The following is a 24,877-nucleotide window of genomic DNA, read 5'->3' on the forward strand; positions in this document are numbered from 1 at the left end:
CTGGAGAAGGGTCCGACTTGGCTTTTTGAGCTTGTTTAATTCAGTTAAACAAACCAGGGTGGACATTCTCGTACTTAACAATGATTTATCTAAATCTAATACAAACAAAGTCTAACTTACATGATGAAGATGTCTGCTGACTTACTATTTTTGGCACAGTGTAATAATAAAGTCTATTTATATTTTGACATTAAATAATTCATACTGTAATATTCATAACTTCATGCAACGACAATAACTCCAATTTCCCGAATATCTGCATGCTTACTGTCTGATTGATAATAATCGACAATATGCCTTATATAACCCAGTTCTATAAACGTTATGTTTGAGCAACAAATTTTCTAGACAATTAGTTTAAAACATTATGAACAAATTGTTTCAGTTTATGTTTTAGTTCTTGCTTATGTGAAGGTTGTACAACCGAGTTTAAAGGCACCAAGGATTGATTTAACACAGCTGGTTTACGAAAGTAACCATTGCTTGCCGCCGCACAAAGCATATCGGAAGAAATAGGAACAGAGCTAATGGCTGGTCTTCCCTCCTCTTTCTTTTCCATCAACACTGATGTTTCAGTACGATCGTCCTCTTCGTCAGTAGATGATGCTAGAGAAGGAACCGTGCTCAAGGGCCTCAAAGTACTTTTAGCAAAAGAACGGGCATTCTCCAAAACCACGGGGTCTTGTTGCTTTTTTATAGTTGGATACCGGTCTTTTAAAGAAGAGCTTGGTTTCAAGTTTGACAATCTCGCTGCATGAATATTTTGATCAGGCTTTCTTCCATCGATAACATTATTCCATGCGCGTATTGTTTCTAAAGGTCTTTCATATTTCCAACGAGTCGGATTACTGGAGTCCGGTTCTAATCATTATTCCACGGTTAGTACATAGTTCGTTTTATGCTTTCTTTTCTGGCTTACGGTAAATGCTTTTTCCAGAGTAGTCTCGTTTCAGATATCGTTTACATAGTTTTGTAGATTCACGATTTACACGAGCATATGGTTCTAATTCTACTAATGGTAAAGAGGGGTTATCGAATTCACAAGAATCAGGACCAGTTACTCTCATCAGTTTTTTTTCTTAAAAAAAAGTCCTCTTAATTACTTTCTAGATTTCTCTAACAAGAAGATATTGGTAGTGGACAAATTGTCTTTCGCGTACACTTTCTTTGTATATGGATTCACGCGTCAGCCCATTCTTAAGACAAAGAAGCGGAATTAGATTTTATGAGTATTAACAATCCAAACGAATCGCTCCTTATATGAAGCAAATGGGATAGAAACTAAGGAGCTTTCTTTGACACACGCTGTTCAAATGTCGAGTCGCGAATAGAATCCAGCCTTCAAAAGCATTTTTAGGACTTCTCCAAGAGATTATTCAAGTAGCTAATAAATAATTTTCTCTGTAAGAAGGGTAATGAAGTCCAAAATCCGGTAAGCCTAAGTTTCAAAATTGCTCATGGATGAACGGTACCTATAGGGCAAAATCAAAAGGATACGAACTTTTTATTAATATTTCTTAATTTTTTTTTATTTTTTTTTAAAAAAAAAGCGAATGTTCTGATTTGACTTGAATTGAATTACGTTGTCATAAACTCAATGAACAGCTATGCACAGCTTGAATTAACGCCCAGCTTCGGAAACTTCTAACTATTACTACTAGATTTATTTCTTTTTTTTTTTTTGTTTGTTATCTTTTTGATTTCTGACTTTATGGTTTCATGATCTGTTGATCACCTGCCATACCATAACCAAGTCCAACGTTTACCTATTACGCCTCTCACTTCATCATAACAAAGAAGCGAGCTAACATAGTACAATCGCTCGTTTATACATTCTAACATATCAATTGATTATGTTCTTTTTTGTTTTTGCTGGGTTTGCCCTAATTGCACTCGTTGTCTCATTTGTTATGATGATTCATAATTATTTTCTCAAACGTCGTCAAAGAGCCACAGGTCAAGCAAAACCTACTTCGCGTACTAGACCCTCTGAATCAAGCACTGTGTCAGGTAATCATCATGGTAATTCCTTGCAGACTGCAACTGTCATGGGGATTCCTGGCGAGCCTTCTGTCCATTACACAGCTACATATAGGCATCCAGAGGATGGGACGAGAACAACTGTTACTGAAAACCAACCTGATGAAATTCCACCTCCATATACAGCCGCTGTTCAAGAAAGTGCACCGGGTGTATTAGGTCACTCTGAGATTCCAAGGGGAGAGGATGGAGTTACACCCAGAGTTAGTCATGAAAGACCCCAATCGCCTCCTCCTGTTTATTTACCGCCAGAGGAAATAGTTTAATTAAGTGAGGCAGTTGAGCCGTTTGTTGTTCACGTAGTCTTTACCTGTGATTCACCTACAGGTTAGGGGTTTCTGGACACGAAGTTTATTATTGGTTTTTTTTATCGCTTTTGCTTATCTGAAGCTATCCTCTTTGCACTGACTAACTTTTGCATGTCATGTTAACGGACTTTTATAACGATACGAATATTTAAAGGATTCTTGGTTTTTAACGGTTTTATGATCTTGTTTTGGGTATTAATAATTACAATGAGTTTTTTCTGTTTTATTTCGTTTATGCCCGTTTGTTTATGTATTACGCACTATGAAATTTACTCTTCTAATCATAATTAGTTGCTATGCTATTGTTCCTAAATAGTATAGTTTTATCTCTAGCTTTCATTAGTAAAATTTATAGCCATTTAAGTCTATCGCCAACTTTATAATGCGACCTCTTGAAATTCACGATCAATAATGCTCGGGTGAAGAACAAAAGTATACCTACTTCTTTACCTATGGCTCAACTTTTTCTGAGGTATAATTGTAGACACGGGAGAAAATGTAGTCACGATGATGTGTTAAAGGAAATTCACTCGTCTCAAACATTTCATTGTCAACGGCATAAAAAGAAACCCACTTCAAACGCTTTCCTTTAACTTGCAAGCTTTGCGCGTATGTATAGGCCCGCCCGCCAGCGGGATGTGAAAGCAAAAGTTGGCCAGCCGGAGACATAGACCATGTAGCCATGCACGCAACTTCTCCGTTACTAAAAGCAGGATTCGAAGAAGAAGGTACGAAAAAAGAAGATTGGTGCCTACCGAAGGTTCGAACAATGAGATTCGGTTCCGTATTGCTTCGGAAAACCATACAAGTTCCATCCGGGTAGAATCGAAGATAACGATAATAAGATATTAAATGGATAGGTTGATTCCAACTGGTATCACTAGTTCCCGGGCGAAAGTACCTGCAAACTGAAATATAACAGCCATCAAATCGAATTCGAGGTTTTTTTAAATACATCTCCTTCCAGCTTTGATGATATGTAGAAGATAGCTCCTCCTCTATACTTTCTTTTGTTTGTTGCCATTCGTTCAGTTGGTAACTAAAATAACAAAATCGGCGATAAAGAGAGTCTGCTCGACACGCTTTTGCAAGTAATTTGCAACTTCGTGCTATACGAGGAAGATTTGATAAGTCATTCAAGTTCTCAAAACACTGCTCCACTATGAGAAGCAAGACCTCATCCGGAAGTTTGAGTATGAAAGGAGGTGCCACGGAGAGCTGAGTTAAACCATTTGATAGCTCATCTTCTTCACTGCTATTATTTATTTCTTTTTCAGAAAGTAACCTACGATCTTCTTCGTTCTGCTCCTTATTATTTTGAATTGCTAAGCGCTCTATTCGACGATAAATCACCTCTACGTCCTCATGAACTTTATGAGCCAGACGATATCTGTTTAAAGAGTTGCCAATATCACCTTGCTTCTCAGATTCAACCGCTTCTCTATAATGAAGTAGAGCTTTCTTGAGAATGTCATTATCTGAGCATTCTTCAAGGTTGTGTAATAAACGTTTATCTTCCATTTAGACCAAAAAATTTAGACTTGAAACTTCAAAATGATAATCAAATTATAGCCGTTTCTCAAAAATGCACAATCGTATTTAATACAACTCCAATTGTAAAAGCAATCTTAGAGGACTCCATTCCAAGTAAGTTCAAAAATGAATTTTTAAAATTCAAGTTAATTCATGTTAAATAGACTTCTTGCTATTTCTCTCTTTTTTATGCAGAATGCAAGATATTGGGGTAAAACACAATGAGAACAAATGAGAGTGGCGCCGAAGATATTCAACCTTGAGATTATAAGCTCATGAAGTATCAGCTTTAAGAGATTCTGTCATAATTCCTTAGTTTATTTAAACTAAAAGAACAAGAATTTGTTCTTTTAGTTAATAAATTAATTGGTTTCCTCAAATGACTGGCATGAAATTACCTATATCAAAGCTGATAAAATAATTTTGCTTTAAAATGGATGTTGTTCGTCTAGTCTAGTGATCAATATATATATACCAATAGTGCAAAATAACAATCGAAGGCATTTATATACTTCTAAATACTTTGTAGTTATATTGCTAGAACCATTCCTTTCCCTAGTTAATATACACTCTATAAAATATAGGATCTATATAAAACAAGCCGATTCGCCAACACTCACAATTTCTTTCATATTACCATTTTTTGTGACGAATGCGGCTTATCAATTTAGACCGGTGAGTCAAACATTTAGTTTTTCATTTCGGCTTCTTTTTTCTTTCCTATCCAAATTCAAACAAATTCGAAAACCTCGTGTCTTCCGTGACACATATTAGGAACCCTTTGAAAACCAACAATACCTTCAAGGCTAATGGAGTCATATTTCGAAAATAGAATTCTACATTTTGCAGCGTCCTGATCCAGCTTTCCTTCAGTAATTGAACGCATCGGCATCCTTGCAAGCTCTACATAATACTGGGGATTTGTTGGAGGAGCAAACATAACAATAGCTTTGACCCCACGGATATCAAACCGACGGAAATGATGAGCACGCTCGGTATATAGTAAAATCTTGGTTTTCGACTGTTGGAATAAAGTGCGAGCTCTCGTTAGATCTGATGTACTAGAGTATTCAGAAATGGCACTGTAACTAATCGCTTCGTCATCCATATGATTTCGTATTCTCACAAAATCAAAATAAGAAGGAACATACACTAAAATGCCACCTTGGGGACTCTTAACAAGATGAGGCAAGACCGAGTTTATAAAGTAGAAAAAGCGAGCGTCCGGTAATTTGACGATGGAGTCACTAGACACACGAACATACGTTTGTTTAATTTTGTAGCCTAATTGATTCAGAATTCCACGGTTTAAGGTACGGAACTTCACTTTTCCTGCAACATTCAACATGTAATGCGAAAAAAAGGAGTTAATATCCAAAGCATTATATTGAGAAAATAAAACAGTTTGCCTCATATACTTTGACTGCTGGTCCAAATACCATGGACGTACGCGGCTAAAGTCACAATCATGAGCTTCCCTGGGTAGATTATTAATTTCATCAAAAATAGCTTCAATATGCTCCCAGTTTTGCATGTATAAAGCATCGGCTTGGTCTATAATCGATACCTCAATGGAACTCAAAAAATCCAAATCTCTTTTCTTATCACCTTTATTTCCAATAGCCAATCGTAAACCTAATGGACTAGCAACAATAATATCGGAATTATAGAATTGAGAAAATAACTTAATGGTTTTCCTGGTAAACTTAATACCGATCCGAAACATATCATCAGTATTACCGGCAAACAAATAACGAAAATCTTCAGGTTTCTTTTCAGATATAACTTCCTTCTCAATTGAAAAATCATCCTCAAAGCGCTTACGATTAGCTACTTGATCCGCTCCTGAGTAAGATATAAGAGTATTAATAAACTCCAGGCAGCTATTTCTTGTTGGTAAAAGGACCAAGACTTTTGGCCGAGTGTATCCTTGATCCCGGAACTCTAGCTCGGGGTTTTGAGATAGTCTTGCACTGTTCTTTAAAATACGATCTCTTGTCTTGAACACATGATTTAAGGAGTGCAACGCATATAAAGAGACAATAAGTTTGTGGCTCTTAAAGTTCATGTTTGTAAAAAATACATCCTGATAATTAAACATATGTTTGGCAATCTCCATTTGCATAGTCGTCAAATGCCCTGATGGCTTTTGCGACTTAAAAGCTTCCAAAATTCGTTGCTTCAGACCTAGATCAGAAACGTTATCGCTCTTAGGTATGCAATTGTAAGGAATTTTCTCTTCCGTTTCTGGTGTAAAAATTTGGGAAATTCCTAGCTTGGTTTCCTCCGATGATTGAGACCAATTCATAGCCTTTATACACGAGATTGATTCGTTTATGACTTGCATATTCTCGCAATCAAAGTGACTAATGAAAGGGTCTTGAGAAGTTTCACTTTCCTTCTCATCAGCATTATCGAAATCCTCATGAGCCAGAGCATCAATTATTTCCTTTTCTTCATAGGATTCGTTTTCTTCTTCGTTTGTGTCCGGCTCGTCTAACTTCTCGATTACTTTATTTTTTTTTTCTTTATGCTTTGGTAAATCTTCGTTTTCCGATTTCTTCTCTGGTTTTCTCTTTTTCCTGTTGTGCATCAAGTACAATAAAGCTTCGTATGATTTTCCAGCTAACACATCCTTTGACATCTCATCTATGTTGCCAAACCCTGCCATCGTGATAGTTTATTCTGAAAATTTCTACCCTTTAAACACAGTTTGAAATATATGCAAGTATTAATTAATTAGTAGAGAATTTATTTTATATAAGTCTCCGTTATGAACCTGATTACAAAACCAGATTTGCAATGGGTATTGGTAAAATTGTGTAGGTGGAAGTGAAGTTCGTCTATGGGAAGGTCAACATTCGTACATACGACTTCTGTTCATATTTAACAGGAAGTTGATAAAAAATTTTTATTAAAATTAAAAAATAACTAAGTGCTACATGAGACACTAAATATAACCTCGAGGAAAGAAAACTACTCATGAGACATTGATAAAAGACGCTATATTTTGAAGAGAAAAAAGGATCTCCTAATATTAAAGTCGTAAATCCAAGCGCAGAAAAAAAAACCCTCCATTAACTACACAAAAAGACAACAACCATTAGTTAATTGAGCTGCTGTATTAAACAAAACATGAACGAGAGGAAAGCCAATAGTGGGTATTAAGTAAGCCTGAAGATTACCATAGTGCATGAGGATTAATATCGGGCAGTCATATATGTAAGCAAATTACGAAATGTCTCATAAGTGATAGTATTAGCATGAATCAAACAATCGTTATATAGTCTTCAGACTATTGAGAACATTATAAGAGGATTTATGAACAATGAAGTTAAATATAAACAAGTCCGTTCCGTATTGTCGCCATATCCCAAATTAACAAATGGTAAAAGTAAGAAGGGTTGAGGGCAAGTTGTTTCGTCTTTATAGATCGTTCGGATATATCAAGGAATTGTTGACTAATCAATCACAAAAAGCAACTCGTAATTTATTGATGATTCTTAAGAGTTACCGTATCATCATTTTCACTAGATTGATTAGACAGATTGGCTTTCATTTGAGGTAAATCATATTGGCTGCTTGATCGACGTTGCATCCATCGATTTAAGCCGCCCAGGAAGCTATTTTGGTGATTTCCGGGACCAGGACTAGGAGGCGCACTTGAGCCATGCAAAGGAGTGTATTGCAATTGGTAATCCGTTGTAGCCATCGAAAGGAAAGATTTTATGTCCGCCTTCAGATCACGACTAGTAGATACCCAGTGATTACGAATTGCATCGCGCAGCATTTTGATGTGATGGCGAAAATCCAGTTCATTCTTTTTAAACAAGGATACATTCAAAACCTTTCTGTCCAAGCCTCTCGCAAGATTACGCATGACATACTGATCATAATCACGAATAATTCGTGTTATTAAATCAGAGGTGGATACACCTTCCGTTCGTTTCGTTGGTATAAATTTACCTACTTTTTTCACCGGAAGATATATGTCACCACTATCATCTGAAGCATAAGGTATATCATCATGAGCGACAAAATCAATTTTATGCTCTTCCAAAAAATCGGGAGTTATAACCCAAGGTGCACTTTCAACGACTTCATCGACCCACTTGCAATGGCGAAGTGCTTCAGCTCTTTCTTTGTCATTCATAACTGTCAATCCCTTTAAGCGATGGGTCAACTTATCATTGGGAAGTCCGACAATCAGATGGACATTGGGAAACACTTTTTTGGCTTGCTCCAATTGCCTCATATGACCAATGTGAAATAAGTCAAAAACACCATCTGCATATACACGTACTGGTCGATCACTAGGAGGTTCATTGATAGGATAGTTAAATTGAGAATATTGCTCTTTGAATTTTACTTCACTATGAGCTTCATCCTCATCCGTATCGGATGTGGGATACGAAGGAGTCGTTTGGTCCTCATTGGAATCGTCAGTTGAATTTTGATCTTCAATATTACTTTCTGACTTTTCTTCCTCTTTCGAGTTGTTTATTGTGACTTTTTTAGCTTGTTGCTTCACCGAGTCTTCATCCTCTGAAAAATTTACATTCTCGATAGGTCGCTTCGCGCTCTCGTCCTTTCTCAATTCTATTTCTCCCATAATATGAATAATGAACCTCTAAAAGTACGATTTTACTGAAGACGGCTAAGTTATTTCAATTCCACCTTGGCAGTGGTGACTGTGGTTAGGAAGTTATCTTCAGCCGTAAATTGGCCCAAAGAGTCACCACTTATTCGTATACACAAAGACAATGGATTGTACAATTTATTGTCGTTTGAAAAGTAATATAGTAAGATAACTATCATAAAAATTTAATGAAATAAAAAAATGTAATTTAAACAAGCTAATTCACACAAGTACTAAACAACTAAAAATAAACGACATTACATCTTTGCCTTAGGATGGAAGAAGGCATCGGCAACGAGGCGTCTTTGCACTTTTCCTGTAGCAGTCTTGGGAATCTTGTCGGTAAAGTAAAACTTCTTTGGAATTTTGAATTCAGCCACTCTCTGAGCCAAGAAACTTTGTAGCTCCTTAACACTTACCGACTTTCCAGATGTGGTATGAATTGCACTTTGAATATCTTGTCCGTATTTTTCATCAGGGACAGCAAAGCACACAGCCTCAGTGACATTAGGATGCTGCATCAAGACTGCGTCAATCTCAGCTGGAGAGATTTTTTCACCACCACGGTTTACGAGTTCTTTAATGCGGCCAGTAATGAAAACAAAGCCTTCGGCATCGACCTTACCTTGGTCACCAGTACGGAAAAAGCCTTCCTCAGTGAAAGAAGACTTGTTAGCTTCTGCATTGTTAAGATATCCCTTAGTTACATTGATACCACGAACACAGATCTCACCTTCAGAGCCCTGGGGAACTTCCTTGCCCTTAGCATCAAGAATCTTTAAGTCAACTCCGAATGGTACACCGACAGATTTAGGCTTGTGAGTAAGAGGAGGAAGTGGATTCGTAGTCATTTGATGTGAAGCTTCAGTCATGGCATATGCCTCAAGAACGGGTGCTTTGAAAGCCTTTTCAAGCTTACGCAATACAGGAGGTGCCAAAGGAGAAGAGCATGAACGAATAAAGCGAATAATAGGAAGTGGGTTGGGTAAAGGGATGCGCAACAAAATTTGGTGAATTGTTGGCACGGCAGTGTACCAGGTTGCCTCATATTGAGTAAAATCTTTCCAGAATGTTTTAGGAGAGAAACGAGGAGGAACGACAGCAGCACCACCAGATGCAAGTGTGGCTAGAAGGCCACAAAGGAGGCCGTGGACGTGGAAAAGAGGCATTACCACGTATGAAGTATCACGGGGAGAAAGGCGATAAGAAGCGCTGATGTTTTTAGTGCTTTGACAGAGGTTTCGATGGGTTAAAGGAACAACTTTGGGGCGTCCAGTAGTACCACTGGTGTGCAAAACAAGCGTGATATCGTCGGCATGAGGCAGACCAAGGGGCTGGGGTGAAGAAGGGTTAGATCCTTCGACACGAACAATCTTCACTAAACGAGACTCGGGACACCAGGAAAGTTCTGCTACAGCAACAGAGAGTTTCTTGGCGGCCCGAACGGCAGGGGTGTTAGCTTCAATAGAACCCTTGCTGACAAAAACGAGCTTGCTCTTTAAATCGTCAATGTAAAACTCAAACTCTGATTGCTTGTAATTTGAGTTTAGAGGTCCACATACGGCTCTTTGCCAAGAGACGGCATAAAAGCTAACAACAAATTCCAAGCCATTAGGGACAGCGATGTTAACAGGATCGCTTGTTTTAATACCTAAGCCGGCAATTTGTCTTTGGAGATCCATAATAGCAATTCGGAGCTCACTGTAAGACAACGTAGCCGAACTTGCAGGAGCTGCCAAAGCTCTAGCATGAGCATCTCCTTGTAAAGCACCATACAGAGTAGCAAAAGACATGATAAAATCAATCAAAAATTTTTAAGGTATAACAAAAAGCAAAGAAACAAGGAAATAAATAGAAACCAAAAGTAATATCAAATGTTGAATTATGCAAATCCAACAGTATCGTTCAGTCCTATGATTATTGAAACTCCCTAGTAAAGAACAAAAACAAAAGTAATATAAATGTAAAGCTACTTTTCAAAATGTAATAAACAGAAGCTTTTTCCAAAAAGTCCAACTACAAGAGCTTTGTTCTGGTTGGAATGTTTCCTGGCAATTAAAAGTTATGAAGGATGGAGAACGGGTGAAGTTAGATCATGCCTATACGTTATGTTATACCCTTTAATTTATTCAACCAGAAAACTGAAATGATTTTGCTCAACATTTATTTTTTAAACTTTTTTAAATTTTATTTTATTTACTTATCTGCTTTTCTTTTTTGAGTGAGAGAGGATCCCGTAAGCATTAGCTACTACAAATCCTCAAAAGCGAAATAAAATTGATATCATGTACTATAAATAGACTAAATAAGAAAAAAAATATTTGTTTCATGAGAGGCTACGTCAATTACAACCGAGAATTGTGAAACGTCCTGTCAACTTTTAAGGACCATTCACTTCATAAACCCAATACTCAGTTTAAAGATTATTTGTATAGCTTTTAAGATTAGTTGTTTTTTCTTTTCTTTATTAGGATTATTAGTATGCTAAGTTTGTACGTATATAAGCAAGTGAATGGGTGTGCTACTACTCTCCTTCGTTCATGATTTGAAAGCAGATCATACAGATCCACGAGCTAAAATACAGTAAGAAAATAAATAAAGGAAACTAATCAAAAGCTCAGTGAATGATAATTGCAATGAAACATTCACTGTTTACCAGCAACTAAAAATAAAGAGATCATTGACTCTGACATTATATGCGACATCATAACTTTTGATTAAGGAAAACAAACAGAAAAACCTCAATAACGAAGGGAATATGTGTCCAAGCTAGAATCGTAATAAATACATTTTAGAAAAAAATTTCCGCACATTGTAATAACTGCCTTGTCGAAGCGACAAAAAGAACTCCCAAGGCGAGACTCGAACTCGCAACCTTCTGATGACCTTCATAAGAGTCAGACGCTCTAAACCGATTGAGCTACCCGGGACTCGCTGGTAGTATAACTGATTTACTATATCTAGTTAGACTCTGGAAGGTCTTTGAGATTACTTTATTCTTTCGTAGTTGAAATAAGAAATAGTAAAGAACAGATTTATCCCAATTTTCATCTCACACACTAGATGTGGGAAATTCCAGTATTTGATGAATGAACATATCTGGCAACAATATTTTTGAGCTCGGGAAGCAGTACCCCATAAAGGTCGGTGTAGACCTTAATTGCGCTTATTAAAAAAACTGCTAGAAGGGTTTAAAAATAACAAACCAAAATAAAAGCTAATTTTTAACTTTGCTAACAATTCAAAAGAATAGTCAGTAGAAATCATGCATGCCCGCCCAACAGCCGCAAGATATCTTTGAGGGAGTTAGTTATAGAAAATGGAACAACATGATGGAAGGAGAGGAGCTCGAGCTTTGACTTTTTAATAATAGTAAATAGTTTGACAAAGTCATACCCTGTAAGTTAAGAAAGGTTCACCGTTTCCTCCAACTGATTAAGAAGAAAGAGAAAAGACGTTGATTGCTTTGAATGGTTATTACCTTGATTTTCTAAAACAATTGTACCAAAAGAAAAATATTTGGATAAGGACAGTCGACCTTGCCAACGGAAATATGACGAGCAACAACTTTGTCATGCTGTTTTATGATTCCAATTTTTCCTTCATAATCAGCTTTTGTAGCTACGCTGATCATTTCTAGCTCTTTAAAATATCCAAATAATGAGGGAAAGTATATGATAGAACCATTGAAAACATAGAGCTACACCTAGAAATTGTATATCATTGAGAAAAATAAAAGGATATTAGGGGAGCATCAAACATGCAAGTCATTGTGACCATAGTTCATCGTTTTTGATGTGACATTGAAAGGCTATAATAAACTGCTCATCTACTAAAGGAATGAATTTCTCCCCATGTTCGTTACAGTGGATATTGTTCTTTGAATACCCTTGTTTATTCATTTCGTTCAGCTTATTTTGGTATAGATATTCATTATATTTTTTCTTTCTTTTGTATTTTTAGGATATATTAGATGCTTCAAGGTACTGGATTACTACAGTTTGATGATTGCCTGAACCATATGTACGTGTTCCCTACTCTCTCATCCATCCTCAACCGCACACCTGATTCCTTGCATCGATTGATTAGCAATTAATTGACTTGGAATAACTGAAAATATATATTGTACCTAAATCATAAAAAAAGACTAGCTCTAAATTCTAATAATGAGTCATATTGCAGAAAAAGTAGTATTACTGACAGGCGCTTCTAAAGGTATTGGTCTTGCGACTGCTCAAGCACTTCGTGCTAAATCTAAGGTGGTTGCCGTTAGCAGAAGCTTGACGAAGGAACTAGAGACTTTACTTTTGCAACATCCAGATTCATTCGTGCATGTGCAGGGTGATGTTTCAGAAACGGCCAAGTCAAGCGTAGATACCGCTATTAAAAAGTTTGGCCGACTTGATGCCATTATCTTAAACGCAGGTCTTGTTGAACCAATTTCGAAAATTGAAGACGCGGATGTGAATCAATGGAAAAAGTTGTTTGATGTCAATTTCTTTAGCGTAGTCGAAACTATCAAGCAAGCAATCCCTCATTTACGCAAAGCAAAAGGTTCGATAGTCGTCGTATCGTCTGGGGCCGCTGTTCGAGCTTACCCAGCTTGGACTGCCTATAGCACCTCGAAAGCAGCTGTTAACATGCTTGTTATGAGCCTTGGAAGCGAGGAAAAGGACATTATGAGCGTTGCTGTACGACCTGGTGTAGTTGACACTCCTATGCAAGATATTATTCGCAATGAGCAAAACAAGCCTGCCATGGGAGATATGCATAACTATTTCAAAGAACTCAAGTCTTCTGGTAAGCTTGTGTCTCCTCACGATGTTGCCAAAGCTCTTACTTACTTGGCGTTAAACCCAAGTGAAAAGGTTACTGGTCAATTTGTTGAATGGAAGTCCTTTGTCGAGTAAAGTTCATCCCAACCTTTGTTTATGATTAATTAGAGAGAATGACTATGAATTTTTGTTTTATATTTATCTAAGACATACTTCGGATTAAGAATGTTTTGCTTTTTTCTATTATTCATTCATAGTGGTTTATAAGAACGGTAATATCTTCAAAAGCAGTCTACACATTTTCTTTAAATTACTCAAAATTTTCTTTGCAAATGAACTAAAATCGTTAAAACGGAAGACGAGCTTTGCTGAGCGTGATGAATCCATTTAAAGTCAGTTTCTGCTACTCATTCTTACAATTTAAAACTTTTTTCTCGCTTAAAATTACAAATTCTAAAATCTGGAGTATAGGCTTAATTTCCTTCCATTATGAAATAAGACTCTTGTCTATTACACGAAATTTTTTCTAAATCGCATATGACGACGACCTGGGAGTAGTAAACGTTTACATAACACTTTCCTAAGGACAAGTTAAAAATAAGTCAAATTCAACGGATATTACAAGGATTAATAATAATTGAAAATTTATTGGAAGTTAACTTATACTTTTACCTTTTTATTCGATCGTTTGCTATTTAAAAAAAATTCTACTGGTTAAGAAATGCAAGACATCCAAAAGTCTACCATTTTCACCCTTCCGGACGATGTACTTGCATCTATAGAATTAAAACCCGATCTTTCAAATCATATTTCGGCGGCGCCTGAAGCAAATGAAGATACGGAAAACGCGAGAGAGTCTCGAATCACTGACCCTACCCAAAAAAATGTTTTATCATGTACTGTATGTGGAATAAATGATCTAAACAATTTAGAGAACCGAAAACAGCATGTTAAAACGGATTGGCATCGGTTTAATGCGAAACGCGCAGGGGCAAGTCTTCCTTCGGTATCTCAGGATGAATTTGACCACATTTTAGATAACCTGACAGAATCCATATCAGGTTCAGAAAGCGATGATAGTTTAGACGAGGATGAAGCTAGTAAAGCGCATTTGGAAAAGGCTTTTCAAAATTCTCTTCGAATAAATGAAAAACCTCAGCAAGAAAACGAAGAGTCTACAGAACATAAAAAATCACCGATAGTTTGGTTCGAAGTAAAACATCAAGATTTATCAAGTCCGCTATTTCTTGGTATATACCGACACTTATTTCCCTTGGATTCCGTTATAACAAAGGATAATCTCTTAGAATATCAAATTGAAAACCAAAAGAAACCACTTCAGGTAGCCATGTTTATGTTAGGCGGTGGTCATTTTGCCGCTATGGTAGCTTCCAATGAGGCTTATGGAAAATCTCCTCAGTCTTTTGCTACTCCCAAAGTTCTAGCCCAGAAAACGATTCACCGATATACTACGAGAAGGAAACAAGGTGGATCTCAAGGTGCTGCTGATAATGCAAAGGGTGGCATCCATTCCGCCGGTAGCAGTCTTCGTCGATACAACGAGTTGGCATTAATTCGGGATATTCATCAACTGTTTAATGAATGGAAATCTCTACTGGATAAATGTGATTTGATATTTGTCCGAGCAATTGGTGCATCAAATCGATCTATATTTTTTTCACAGTCGGATCCTTTGGTTAACCCTAAGGACCCAAGATTGAGGACATTTCCCTTTACTACAAAACGTGCGACGCATTCTGAGCTACTTCGTTGTTATAAAGAACTAGTCACGCCCAAAATCAGTAATATCAACACTCAAACCTTGGATACTCAGCAACGAGAAATCATGAAAGAGAATGAAGAAAGAAAAATAATTGAAAAAGAAGCTAGGGATAAACTGGAAAAGGAGAAAAAGTTATTGTCAAAACATACTGATGCATTACTTACGAGTTTAAAAGCGAATAAACTGGAGGACGCCTTAAAATATCTAGAGCTAAATGCGTTATCCATCAATTTCCGATTTCACCCACTAAATGTACATAATCATACTTCTTCACCTTTACATTATGCAGTTGCTCAAGGAAACTCAAAGCTAGTAGCAAGGTTGCTTCGTGAAGGGGCGGACCCTACTGTACAAAATGGAAACAATAAAACTCCTTATGAAATTAGCTCTAGCAATCGGGAAGTACGAGATGAATTCTCAATTGCTCGATACGAACTAGGTGAAGAAGCATATGACTGGGAAATGGCTAAAGTTGGTTCAGCAAAGTCACGAGATCAAATAGAAAAACTGAGACAAAAAGCAAAGGCTCGTTCAGAAAGTCAAAAAGAAGAACGCGAACAACAAGAAGCACAACGACGCCAAGAAGCTATAAAGAAAATTCAAGAACAAGAGAAGAAAGATTACGATATCAATTTTGGTAAAGGTCATTCCTTAGGAATAAATCAAATGCGTAAGCAGGATGATCTGAAATCTCTAAGTCCAGAAATGCGACAAAGAATTGAACGTGAAAAACGAGCAGCAGCAGCTATGAAGCGTTTACAGAAGCGATAAAAGCAGAAGACAGTAAGCATCATGTATGAATGACGAGTTTATGAAAGAGATACTAATTTGTTTAATAAATGAATATATAGAAAATAAAGATATGTGAAAATAAAAACTTAAATTTCTATTATAGGGAGAGAGAAAGTGCAAAAATTATAAACCTCAAAAACCCAAATACATTATTTTACCTAAACCTGTTTGTTTTGTTTCTTTTTCTTGTTAGACTTCTTGGTAGGAGCGGCCTTTTTGACAGACTCAGCTTTAGCCTGTGTTACGTCCGAATCAAGAGTAATGCCAAGTTGCTCGAGCTTTCGCTTTTTCAATTGCAACTTGCGGTTATGACGAGCAACTAACTTTTTAACCTTTTCACCACTTAAAGGCTTTTGGTGCTCTAAACGAGCAATGGTAGCACGGGGAATACGTTTATATGGTTGGGAAGCACCTTTGAACAATTCACCGTGAACCTTATCCTTTGGTACTACCTTACATTGCAATAACCGACCATATAAAAGATAATTATGCATAGTTTCAGCAACGATGTTGGCAACATCAACAGATTCAAACTCAATGAATGCATAATGTTTGCTGTTGCCGGTCTAATATGGTTAGCAATTGTACAGTATTTTACCATTGGTATATAAAGCGAGACTTACCTTTTTATTACGAGATAAACGGAGACGGTTAATGGCACCAAATTGAGAAAAGTATCCCTCCAGTTGTTTTTCGTGGAAGCCGTGAGGAAGGCGACCGACATACAAGACACCTGCCTGCTTGCTCAAACCCTTTTTCTCAGACACCTTCTTCTTTATTTTTTTCTCCTTCTCGTTTCCTAATGCCATAATTGGCTTAGAAGGGATATTTGAGTTGTCTATTTCCGCATCGCTCTCGTCTTCATCACCAGAAGATTCAAAGCCCTTCAATACTTCTTCGCTTTCGTTTCCATCATTCATGGACTCTTGTTCAGCACCTTCTTGAGCAGCAGTGGGTTCGGTCTTCTCAACATCATTCACCTTCTTGTCTTGAAGAGTTGCTTTTGGTTCTTTTGGTTGCTCTATTAAATCAATTGCGTTAACACAGTTCAGTTTTCACAAATTTCCTTTTACTTACTCTTCGTAGCCCTTGTAGGCTGCTTTGTTTTCGACATTTGTTCTTCTAATGGTGTTGGTTGTCAACTGAATTTTTTCACCAAGAATGTACCCTCTTTCAAATATGGTAACTCATACGAATACGCTCTAGTACGTAATATATCACTATAATCTAATTTTCATACACTATAATGCGTTATATCACATCCTAATTCCATGACAACTTGGACGTGGAGGAAATTGATGTAAACAAGTCTCTCAATTCCTCCATAAATGAGTTTCTTCTTTTACTTTCTTGTTAAAACTACACTGACAGTAGTTTTTCATTGCTAACCAATATTTACCTACATGTTTCATTCAACGCTATTATTTTTTCTATAACCAAAAGAACAAGACGGGAATCAAAGTCTAGCAGTGAAAAAACCCCAACCTTTTTACTAAGGAAGCAAAAGGACTAAACTATTATATAAGAGAATGCATACTTTTAAAATATAAGGAAAAGAAAGTAAAGCAGATTATAAGAGACCCTTCTTGACGGCAACTTCAGCATTTAAGATACCGGCACCAGCAGCACCCAAAACAGTGTTATGAACAAGAGAGACAAATTTGACGTCAAAAATAGAATCGGAGCGAATGCGACCAACAGAAACAGCGTATCCATTCTGGTTTTCACGGTCTAAACGGGGTTGAGGACGGTCGGGGCAGGATTCATCAAAGACAACAATTGCTTGTTTGGGAGCGCTATGGCATTCAAGCTTTTGAGCTTCACATACATAATTAACAAGAGCCTTATGAACTTCAGAAACGGAAGGATTGGCCTTTGCGAATTTGACAGAAATGCACATCAAGTGACCGTCAATAACAGGCACACGGTTGCATTGAGCAGAAACAACAGTATTATTTAACTCAAAGGAAGATGCGTTTTCATTTACGCTACCCAAAATCTTGCGAGTTTCCCATTCAATCTTGTCTTCCTCACCACTGATATAAGGAACAACATTGTCCAACATATCCAAACTAGAAACACCAGGGTATCCAGCACCAGAAATTGCTTGCATACTAACAACTGATACCTTGTCGATAGGGCCGAAGGCATCTTGAAGGGCCTTAAGAGGCACGACGACAGCAGCAGTAGAGCAATTTGAGTTGGTAACAATGCAACCACGATCTAAGTTACTTTCCTTGCGCTGAGAATTCAACACATCCAGATGATCAGTGTTGACAGTAGGAACAACCAAAGGAACATTTGGAGTTCTACGGTAATTCTTGGCATTGGAAAGAACAGCAATGTTTGCATCACGGAAATTCTTCTCAATTTCACCGGCGTAATCAGAATCCAAACCGCTAAAGACAATGTCGCAATGAGTAAATTCCTTGGCATCACAAGGCTTGACAATCATGTCGGCAACCTTTTTGGGCATGGGGGCAGATTGCTTCCACTTAGTTGCCTCCTTATAGGCCTTCCCGGCAGAACGGGCGGAAGCACCAAGGGCGGCAATTTCAAAGTTGGGATGGTCAGCAAGAAGAGTCAAAAATCTTTGACCAACAGTTCCTACGACAATTAGCAAAAATCAAATCGAAACAGCGAACAAAGTTTGAGCAGCTTTTAAACGTGGAAGTACAAATAAATCGGAAGCAAACTCTATTCTTATTCAATGAGTTTGCTTTCTGGCCATAGTGTATTCAGTTCTCCATTATTAATGGAGTCGGTTAAGAATAACTTTCCATCGTAAAGCGCCAGTCTTTTCCATTATGACCAATTGTACTTACCTGTAGCACCAAGAACACCTACTTTTCTAAACACCATTTTATGCGTGAAAATCTTACAGAATATATGTTCTGAGCAAGTTTGCCAAGAGTCGTGAAAATCTATGAATATCGAGATGGAATCAGAGATCAATTACAAATCGCTGCATTGCGGTAAATAATTTTTAAGGAAACATAAGGAAACATGTAAGTAAACAGTAACTCATTAACAAGAATAGTTAGTTAGGTTAAAAGTGGCAATGTAAATATCGTAGTCAACAAAGAAAGAGAAAGAGTTCTAGGTGTTCTAATTAATAGTCCTAAGGATTATGTATGAAAAGGCAGAACAGATCGGGTTCTTTGGTCATGGGGGTAATCAATTCGGTCCGGTCCATTCAACGAAGAAAGTGTAAATTTCCTTCCGACTCTCATTTACTGTAGGACTTCTCCAAATTCCTGTTTTCAATCAAGGATGGAGCCTTTTACAAAATAATCCTTAATACATTTTTCCACTTGTACATTAATATCATGACTGGCCGGCGTTTCGTCCGGTAAACATAGAAAGGTATATAAGAGAAAGATAGATGTAATTATTCCTCAAGTCTCATTTCTGAGCGCGGATCATAAGACATATTCATATTAGTGTGTGCACCGGCTGGCTCATCTCCGGAATCGTCATCGTCACTAGCCCGTGTATCCTTTTGAAACATGGGTTGCGGAAATCTATCCGCAGGTGATCTAACAAAATTGATCTTTAATTCTCGAGCTGCACGTAAATTTTCCTATAGAAAAGCTGTTAGTTCAAAAACCAGAGCTTTCCATAACACTTACCCTATTGTAAATTTCTTCGTTCTCTACTCGTAAAACATTCCACAGGCATCTGCGGAAAAGTTCGGAAAGTGTAATGAAGAAACTTATCCCTGAAGAGTGCTGAATATGGTTAGGAAAGATAGAGTAAAATATAAATGATATTCGAATCACAAAGTTGAATATCATTGCCAATATGTAAGGCCATGTACTTCTCAGTAAACGGTGTTTACGAAACTCCCAGTGGCTGTCTTTGCGTATAAATAAAGACCAATCCATGGTTATATCCCATGTGTATGAAAAGAGAGCGTTAATTCCAGCAAAGATCGTATAACAAATACGATATCTTAAACCAACTTTTCGTCTATATAAACTTAATAGCATTTGTGTAGTGACGGTAAACATGTACTTCAAAGCATTAACTAAATGTGGAAACATTTGCAAAGAGTCGGCAAATCTTCGAAAACACTGAAAAATACGTAATATTGCTGGAAACGCCGTAAAAAACCCAAGAAGAGGAGAATTCGACGAGTTGCAGAGATGAGGTTGATTCCAGTGCCTACTGTATATACAGAAAAAAAGAGCAACATTTCCTGCAACATAAATTAAGCTTACCATCTGATCAGCGAAGAAGAAATCCTGAAAATGAACTGAAGAAAGTCCAGAAAGAAAGACCCGGATAAGTTGAAATATGAAATACTTTCTTGTTCGCCAATATGGGAAAAATCGAGGAAATATGCAAATTACGCCTGCCACTCCCAAAAACAGAGCTGGAAAAAAATTGGTAAACCCCGGGAAAAAATCTCGCATGCAAAGCCAAAAGAAGAGTGAAAAGATAAAGAACATAAGTGAATAAATCTCCATATGCTGTCTCCAATTCAAGGTTTCTCTTTGATTGAATTCGAAGATTAGAATATAGTTCACTCTAGTTTTTTCCCAATAATAACAATTTAATGAAAACAAAACAAATACCAAAATAAGTAATAAAAAGCCACCCCAAATTTGAAGAAGATATCTATGTTGTTCATCACCGTTATAATAACAAATTCCTTCAAGGGCAAGAGGGATTCCTGCCCCATACAGAAGCCCAAACCGCATGGTATTAAATGAGTAATCCTAACAAATCCGTTAATATACAACTATGTTATTAGAATTCCTCGTACCTGTTTCTGACGTAAAGAACGTAACTGCTCAAGAGCAAGTTTTCTGTCTCCCTTTGTAAAAACATCGGCAAACGTATCTTCAATTCTCGTTTGCCATTGGTCCGTAGTAACAGTATTCGTAAAAGAAAAATTGGATAGATATTTCATCCATCTTGTTTGTAAATTTGTATGAAAAATCTTATCATACTTTTTAACAATCTTCCTAAAGGCTTGCTCATTCAAGCTTTGATATTGTAAAATTAGCTTTAAATAATCATAGAATTCTAGCATCACCTACACAGTTAGTAAAAATAGAATATCTGTTTAATGCAATGATTTTACCATTTTTAGTTTCGACTTTAATTTACGGTAACTAACGTCAGGAGTATAAGCATCTGTTGGTATTCCCTTTCGGGCTGGAATACGAAAGACTGGTTGAAAATTAGTTGAAAGAGATTTAAAGTAGTGTCGAACCCTCATAGGGTATTTTGGCTTTATTGTATGTGTAACATCTTCTTTCTCTTTCTTGTCCTCTTTCAGCTTTTCGTAAATATGTATTTGATCGTAAATCATGTCTAGACGTTCTCCAGCTTCATTGGTGAGCTTCTCATAAAAGCTTTGGATTTTCGCTAATTGTTGGTCAAGAAATTCTTGAAAAATGGGATGAAATCGAAAATCAACCGCTAGCCTGGTTAGAATGAACATTCGTATAGGCAAAACACATTGTGCGTACCAAGCCTGTACAAATTAGTTAGTAAATAAACAAGCGAAACTTTCAAAGATACCTTTGAATTGCTTTTTCATAGTAGCTGGTATTGTTTGCAGACGAAAGGAAAGATGCTTCACTCGACTGTTTTGGCAATCCTTCACCAGGATTCTTTTGGATTGCACCTATTATTTTTTTTCCTTTCTTGTAATCAAAATAAGTAGATGCCCATTCTCAGATTGTTAGATATCAGTTGGATGTCTAAATTAAAAGCAAATACCTTCTACTAGTTCTCCTTCAATAACCCTGATGTTGTTAATAACTTTAAATCAATTGGTTTAAATTATATACTTTCCAAATTTCATTCTGCTAACACTTCGACGACATTAGGCAAACGAGTAAAACGGAAAAGAGACTAATCCTTGATTTGATCAAAATAAACGTTTTAATGATAGAAAATGATTCTAATAATTGCATAAACGTTTGAAAGACTAAAATATAGAACTCGGCCTGAGTTGAGAATACTAAGTTTTTTATACAATCTTGGAGTAGTCAAGCGCAGACCATGAAAGGGTAAAACGTTGATAAACATAGTATCCTGCATTTTGTAGATAAAGCCATTCAAAAGAAAATAAACGATATGGAAATTGTCTATTAAATTCTTATAAGAAATACTAATATGCGTATTCTTTCCAGATGAACACATACATAACTCCTTATAACGTTTAAAAGGAAGTAAGAAGGAAAAGAAAAGGAAAAAACATGTAGTAAAAAATACATTCTACATGTGTACCTATATACATTTCTAATCCAATGGAAATTCCAACAAAATCATTTTTGCTATCCAGAGGGCTGGACGATTAAAGAAAGTGGAAACTCAACGAAAAAGATCAACTTGACTAGATACTCTTTGTCTTTTTGAAACTTCATAACTATTGTTCATTTAGTTGTTGATAGGAAGGTTACTGCTATATCTTCAGTAGCATCAGAATTAAATGTCGTACTTCATGGGAGAACCATTTGATGCATAAACCATTCGCATCAAGTAGAACCAAAGGAAGACGCGGATATTATTTATTTTTTATAGTATAATCTTTACGGCAGTAGCTGGTCGTTATTATAAGAGTACTAAGAAGCAATTCATAGAGATGCGAATGTCTGTGATATCATGGAACTTTACGAAATCATCCTAATCTTATTTTAGTTTTTACAAAATAAGTGTAACCTGTTAAAAAAAGTATCGAAACTTCCCATCTACTGCCTGCTGTCAGAGTGATGAGTTTCACCTTCCGCGAACCACGAATCGGCTGGTGTATACGAAAGCCCCGTTTGTGTTAGATTTTACGATGAATTCATCATGGAATCCTTCTTTACTTCCTAAAACACCTCTTCCAGCCGGCCTTTTGCCTCCCGGCTATAACTTTGAAGTCGAGAAGTTCAATGTTACTGTAGTACGATACATCGCTGAAGGTAATTAGTGCCGTTATACCTTTATCGTTCCTTCTAACCGCAGTTATTAGGTGGTTTTTCACATGTCTATCTCGTAAAGGTGCGCGCGCCTGGCGTGGCTCCTTACGAAGCTGTGTTGAAACGGATATTCGCTGTAGATGCTCTTGCTCTTAAGGCTGTCTATGAAGAAGTGAATACAATGGTATGTTTCTTGAAATAGTCAGAAATAACTAATTATTCATTTTGTAGAAATTGGTTTCAAATGACAAACGATGTGTTTCTTACTACGGATCTGAATTCTTCTCTGCTGGAAAGAGTCAGTTCGAATCCCTTGTATTATTAGAATACTGTTCTGGCGGTGGGTTAATTGATTTTATGAATAGTAGATTGCAAATTCGATTAAGCGAGTCAGAAATATTAAAAATTGCTTCTCATGTTACTGAAGCGGTGGCTTCAATGCATTATCTCCGTCCTCCGTTAATACACAGAGATTTAAAAATTGAAAATGTCTTATTGGCAGCCCCTAATTTTTATAAGCTTTGTGATTTTGGCAGTGCTTGTCATCCAATACCGAGTCCGAAAACACCAGCTGAAATTCAACAAGTCGAATATAATATCGAAAAGTATACAACCTGGCAATACAGATGTCCTGAAATGCTTGATCTACGTCGGGGTTTTGGAATTGATGAGAAAAGTGGTAAGAAACACAAGTTTAGACATCCGGCTTTCTAATGCTGTTTCTAGATATATGGGCTTTGGGTATTCTGTTTTATAAATTATGCTATTATACTACTCCTTTTGAACAACAAGGTCCTCTTGCAATTTTGAACGTGAACTACATGTTCCCTCCTTTGCCTTCTTACTCTAGTCGCCTAAAACGCTTGATATCTGCTTTGCTGCAACCTAATCCATGGCAGAGGCCAAACATTTATCAAACGTTGGCTGAGATTTGCAATATGCAGAATATACCTGTGCCTATAAAAGATATCTACGGAGGGAAGAATTCGTCAAACTGCAATCCTTCAGGTTCTGAATATCTACAAATGATTTCGAACACACAAAGTAGTAGATTGCATCCTAGTCAGTCAAATGGAGCGATACATACGAACCTACTGCACACACCACATCAAGGTGTCCCCGTTGGCGCTGTCCCAATGTCTTCTAATTTGGGACCTGATCCGGGGAAGCCACCTTTTGCTTTGACAAAGCCGATGCAGCATGGCTCATCTGCAATTAGTGCTTCATCTAGACCTTTCCAACCCGCTTTTGGTAAGAATGTTTCATCCCCTCATTATAATAAAGATGCACAGCCATCAGCTGCAAAGACAAAAACGCAGGAACTGACTAAGATTAAAGCTGCTAATCCTCCTAAATCGACTTTGGATATAGCAGATAATGTCTTTTCTTCCACATCCCGTAATCCAACAGGAAAAGAACAAAGGGACTTAGACAAACTAACGTCGGCGGACACGGTTACGGCTCAAAAGTCTTCTGGGTCGGCGTCTTCACTACCGGTATTAACAACACCTAGATCCGACTCTCCAAACAAGGTCAATTCACTTATTAGTAAATGGAATAATGCAGCACGCCCACAATCTTTACCAAATTTAGGAAACCGTCGGTCTGTACCACAGGTTCCTCGTAAACCTAATTATTTAAGTGGAAATACTCAATCTTCAATGAGTTCGCCGACCCCGCGCGCTTCTATATCAGTAAACCACATCACTAAACCCGAAAAACCAAGCAAGCCATCTTTTGAATCGAATACTGAATTGCGAAATAAGGATGCTCATCTGGACTCGCCAATTGAGTCTGACAAGTTCGTTGAGTCTCTGAGAAATGAAAAAGAAAGCGATCCGCCATTTGTAAGTATTGCAGACAGAATGAATCAATTGCTATCAGGAAAAGAATATCAAAAGACATCCGTCGAAGGATATGGGAGGTACATGGATCGCAGTGCAATCACTAAATAATGAATTTTGTCATGATTTTTTATTAGAAAGGAAAGAAATAAATATATTGTCAATGTTTTATGAATAAAATGTTTTTTATTTTATTTTCATTTTGTTTTATATACTAGAGCAAATATTACTGTTGTGTTC

At 37.0% G+C, this 24,877-nt stretch overlaps 12 protein-coding genes and 1 non-coding gene across 13 annotated transcripts; 4 read left to right on the plus strand and 9 right to left on the minus strand.

Moving 5' to 3' along the window:
- Positions 1–149: 149 nt before the first annotated feature.
- On the minus strand, positions 150–1,166 carry SOCG_03672 (uncharacterized protein). Its single transcript, XM_013163584.1, has 2 exons — positions 920–1,166; positions 150–861 (listed from the first exon to the last, which is right to left on the minus strand). Exons 1-2 carry the CDS (start codon positions 1,065–1,067, stop codon positions 353–355), a joined length of 657 nt encoding a protein of 218 aa, XP_013019038.1. The 5' UTR covers positions 1,068–1,166; the 3' UTR covers positions 150–352.
- Positions 167–2,839, plus strand: SOCG_03673 (uncharacterized protein). Its single transcript, XM_013163585.1, has one exon. It carries the CDS (start codon positions 1,854–1,856, stop codon positions 2,304–2,306), a length of 453 nt encoding a protein of 150 aa, XP_013019039.1. The 5' UTR covers positions 167–1,853; the 3' UTR covers positions 2,307–2,839.
- SOCG_03674 (F-box protein Pof7) lies at positions 2,569–4,415 on the minus strand. Its single transcript, XM_013163586.1, has one exon. The coding sequence runs from the start codon at positions 3,867–3,869 to the stop codon at positions 2,799–2,801; it is 1,071 nt and encodes a 356-aa protein (XP_013019040.1). The 5' UTR covers positions 3,870–4,415; the 3' UTR covers positions 2,569–2,798.
- Positions 4,355–6,729, minus strand: SOCG_03675 (U3 associated protein Utp25). Its single transcript, XM_013163587.1, has one exon. The coding sequence runs from the start codon at positions 6,550–6,552 to the stop codon at positions 4,612–4,614; it is 1,941 nt and encodes a 646-aa protein (XP_013019041.1). The 5' UTR covers positions 6,553–6,729; the 3' UTR covers positions 4,355–4,611.
- On the minus strand, positions 6,730–8,609 carry SOCG_03676 (cholinephosphate cytidylyltransferase). The gene has a single exon (XM_013163588.1). The coding sequence runs from the start codon at positions 8,491–8,493 to the stop codon at positions 7,372–7,374; it is 1,122 nt and encodes a 373-aa protein (XP_013019042.1). The 5' UTR covers positions 8,494–8,609; the 3' UTR covers positions 6,730–7,371.
- Positions 8,610–8,775: 166 nt separating this feature from the next.
- On the minus strand, positions 8,776–10,602 carry SOCG_03677 (acetyl-CoA ligase). The gene has a single exon (XM_013163589.1). The coding sequence runs from the start codon at positions 10,311–10,313 to the stop codon at positions 8,778–8,780; it is 1,536 nt and encodes a 511-aa protein (XP_013019043.1). The 5' UTR covers positions 10,314–10,602; the 3' UTR covers positions 8,776–8,777.
- Positions 10,603–11,367: 765 nt separating this feature from the next.
- Positions 11,368–11,450, minus strand: SOCG_16238. The gene has a single exon. It is a non-coding gene; the product is annotated as a tRNA-Lys (tRNA).
- Positions 11,451–12,550: 1,100 nt separating this feature from the next.
- Positions 12,551–13,868, plus strand: SOCG_03678 (uncharacterized protein). Its single transcript, XM_013163590.1, has one exon. It carries the CDS (start codon positions 12,687–12,689, stop codon positions 13,428–13,430), a length of 744 nt encoding a protein of 247 aa, XP_013019044.1. The 5' UTR covers positions 12,551–12,686; the 3' UTR covers positions 13,431–13,868.
- On the plus strand, positions 13,811–16,010 carry SOCG_03679 (uncharacterized protein). Its single transcript, XM_013163591.1, has one exon. It carries the CDS (start codon positions 14,017–14,019, stop codon positions 15,847–15,849), a length of 1,833 nt encoding a protein of 610 aa, XP_013019045.1. The 5' UTR covers positions 13,811–14,016; the 3' UTR covers positions 15,850–16,010.
- An 18-nt stretch (positions 16,011–16,028) lies between these two features.
- On the minus strand, positions 16,029–16,984 carry SOCG_03680 (MKI67 FHA domain-interacting nucleolar phosphoprotein; the record flags this gene model as incomplete). Its single annotated transcript, XM_013163592.1, has 3 exons — positions 16,029–16,436; positions 16,494–16,891; positions 16,948–16,984. The coding sequence occupies 3 exons, from the start codon at positions 16,982–16,984 to the stop codon at positions 16,029–16,031; spliced, it is 843 nt and encodes a 280-aa protein (XP_013019046.1).
- Positions 16,985–17,212: 228 nt separating this feature from the next.
- On the minus strand, positions 17,213–18,894 carry SOCG_03681 (aspartate semialdehyde dehydrogenase). The gene is made up of 2 exons (XM_013163593.1): positions 18,696–18,894; positions 17,213–18,477 (listed from the first exon to the last, which is right to left on the minus strand). The coding sequence occupies exons 1-2, from the start codon at positions 18,730–18,732 to the stop codon at positions 17,441–17,443; spliced, it is 1,074 nt and encodes a 357-aa protein (XP_013019047.1). The 5' UTR covers positions 18,733–18,894; the 3' UTR covers positions 17,213–17,440.
- On the minus strand, positions 18,834–23,056 carry SOCG_03682 (SPX/EXS domain-containing protein). The gene is made up of 8 exons (XM_013163594.1): positions 21,678–23,056; positions 21,607–21,632; positions 21,406–21,559; positions 21,354–21,358; positions 20,963–21,303; positions 20,642–20,914; positions 19,503–20,594; positions 18,834–19,453 (listed from the first exon to the last, which is right to left on the minus strand). Exons 1-8 carry the CDS (start codon positions 21,689–21,691, stop codon positions 19,262–19,264), a joined length of 2,097 nt encoding a protein of 698 aa, XP_013019048.1. The 5' UTR covers positions 21,692–23,056; the 3' UTR covers positions 18,834–19,261.
- On the plus strand, positions 21,903–24,831 carry SOCG_03683 (NAK protein kinase Ppk38). Its single transcript, XM_013163595.1, has 4 exons — positions 21,903–22,796; positions 22,847–22,977; positions 23,025–23,472; positions 23,520–24,831. The coding sequence occupies exons 1-4, from the start codon at positions 22,673–22,675 to the stop codon at positions 24,746–24,748; spliced, it is 1,932 nt and encodes a 643-aa protein (XP_013019049.1). The 5' UTR covers positions 21,903–22,672; the 3' UTR covers positions 24,749–24,831.
- Positions 24,832–24,877: the final 46 nt, after the last annotated feature.

Source organism: Schizosaccharomyces octosporus, assembly GCF_000150505.1.
Source record: "Schizosaccharomyces octosporus yFS286 unplaced genomic scaffold supercont6.2, whole genome shotgun sequence".
NCBI classification, from domain to species: domain Eukaryota; kingdom Fungi; phylum Ascomycota; class Schizosaccharomycetes; order Schizosaccharomycetales; family Schizosaccharomycetaceae; genus Schizosaccharomyces; species Schizosaccharomyces octosporus.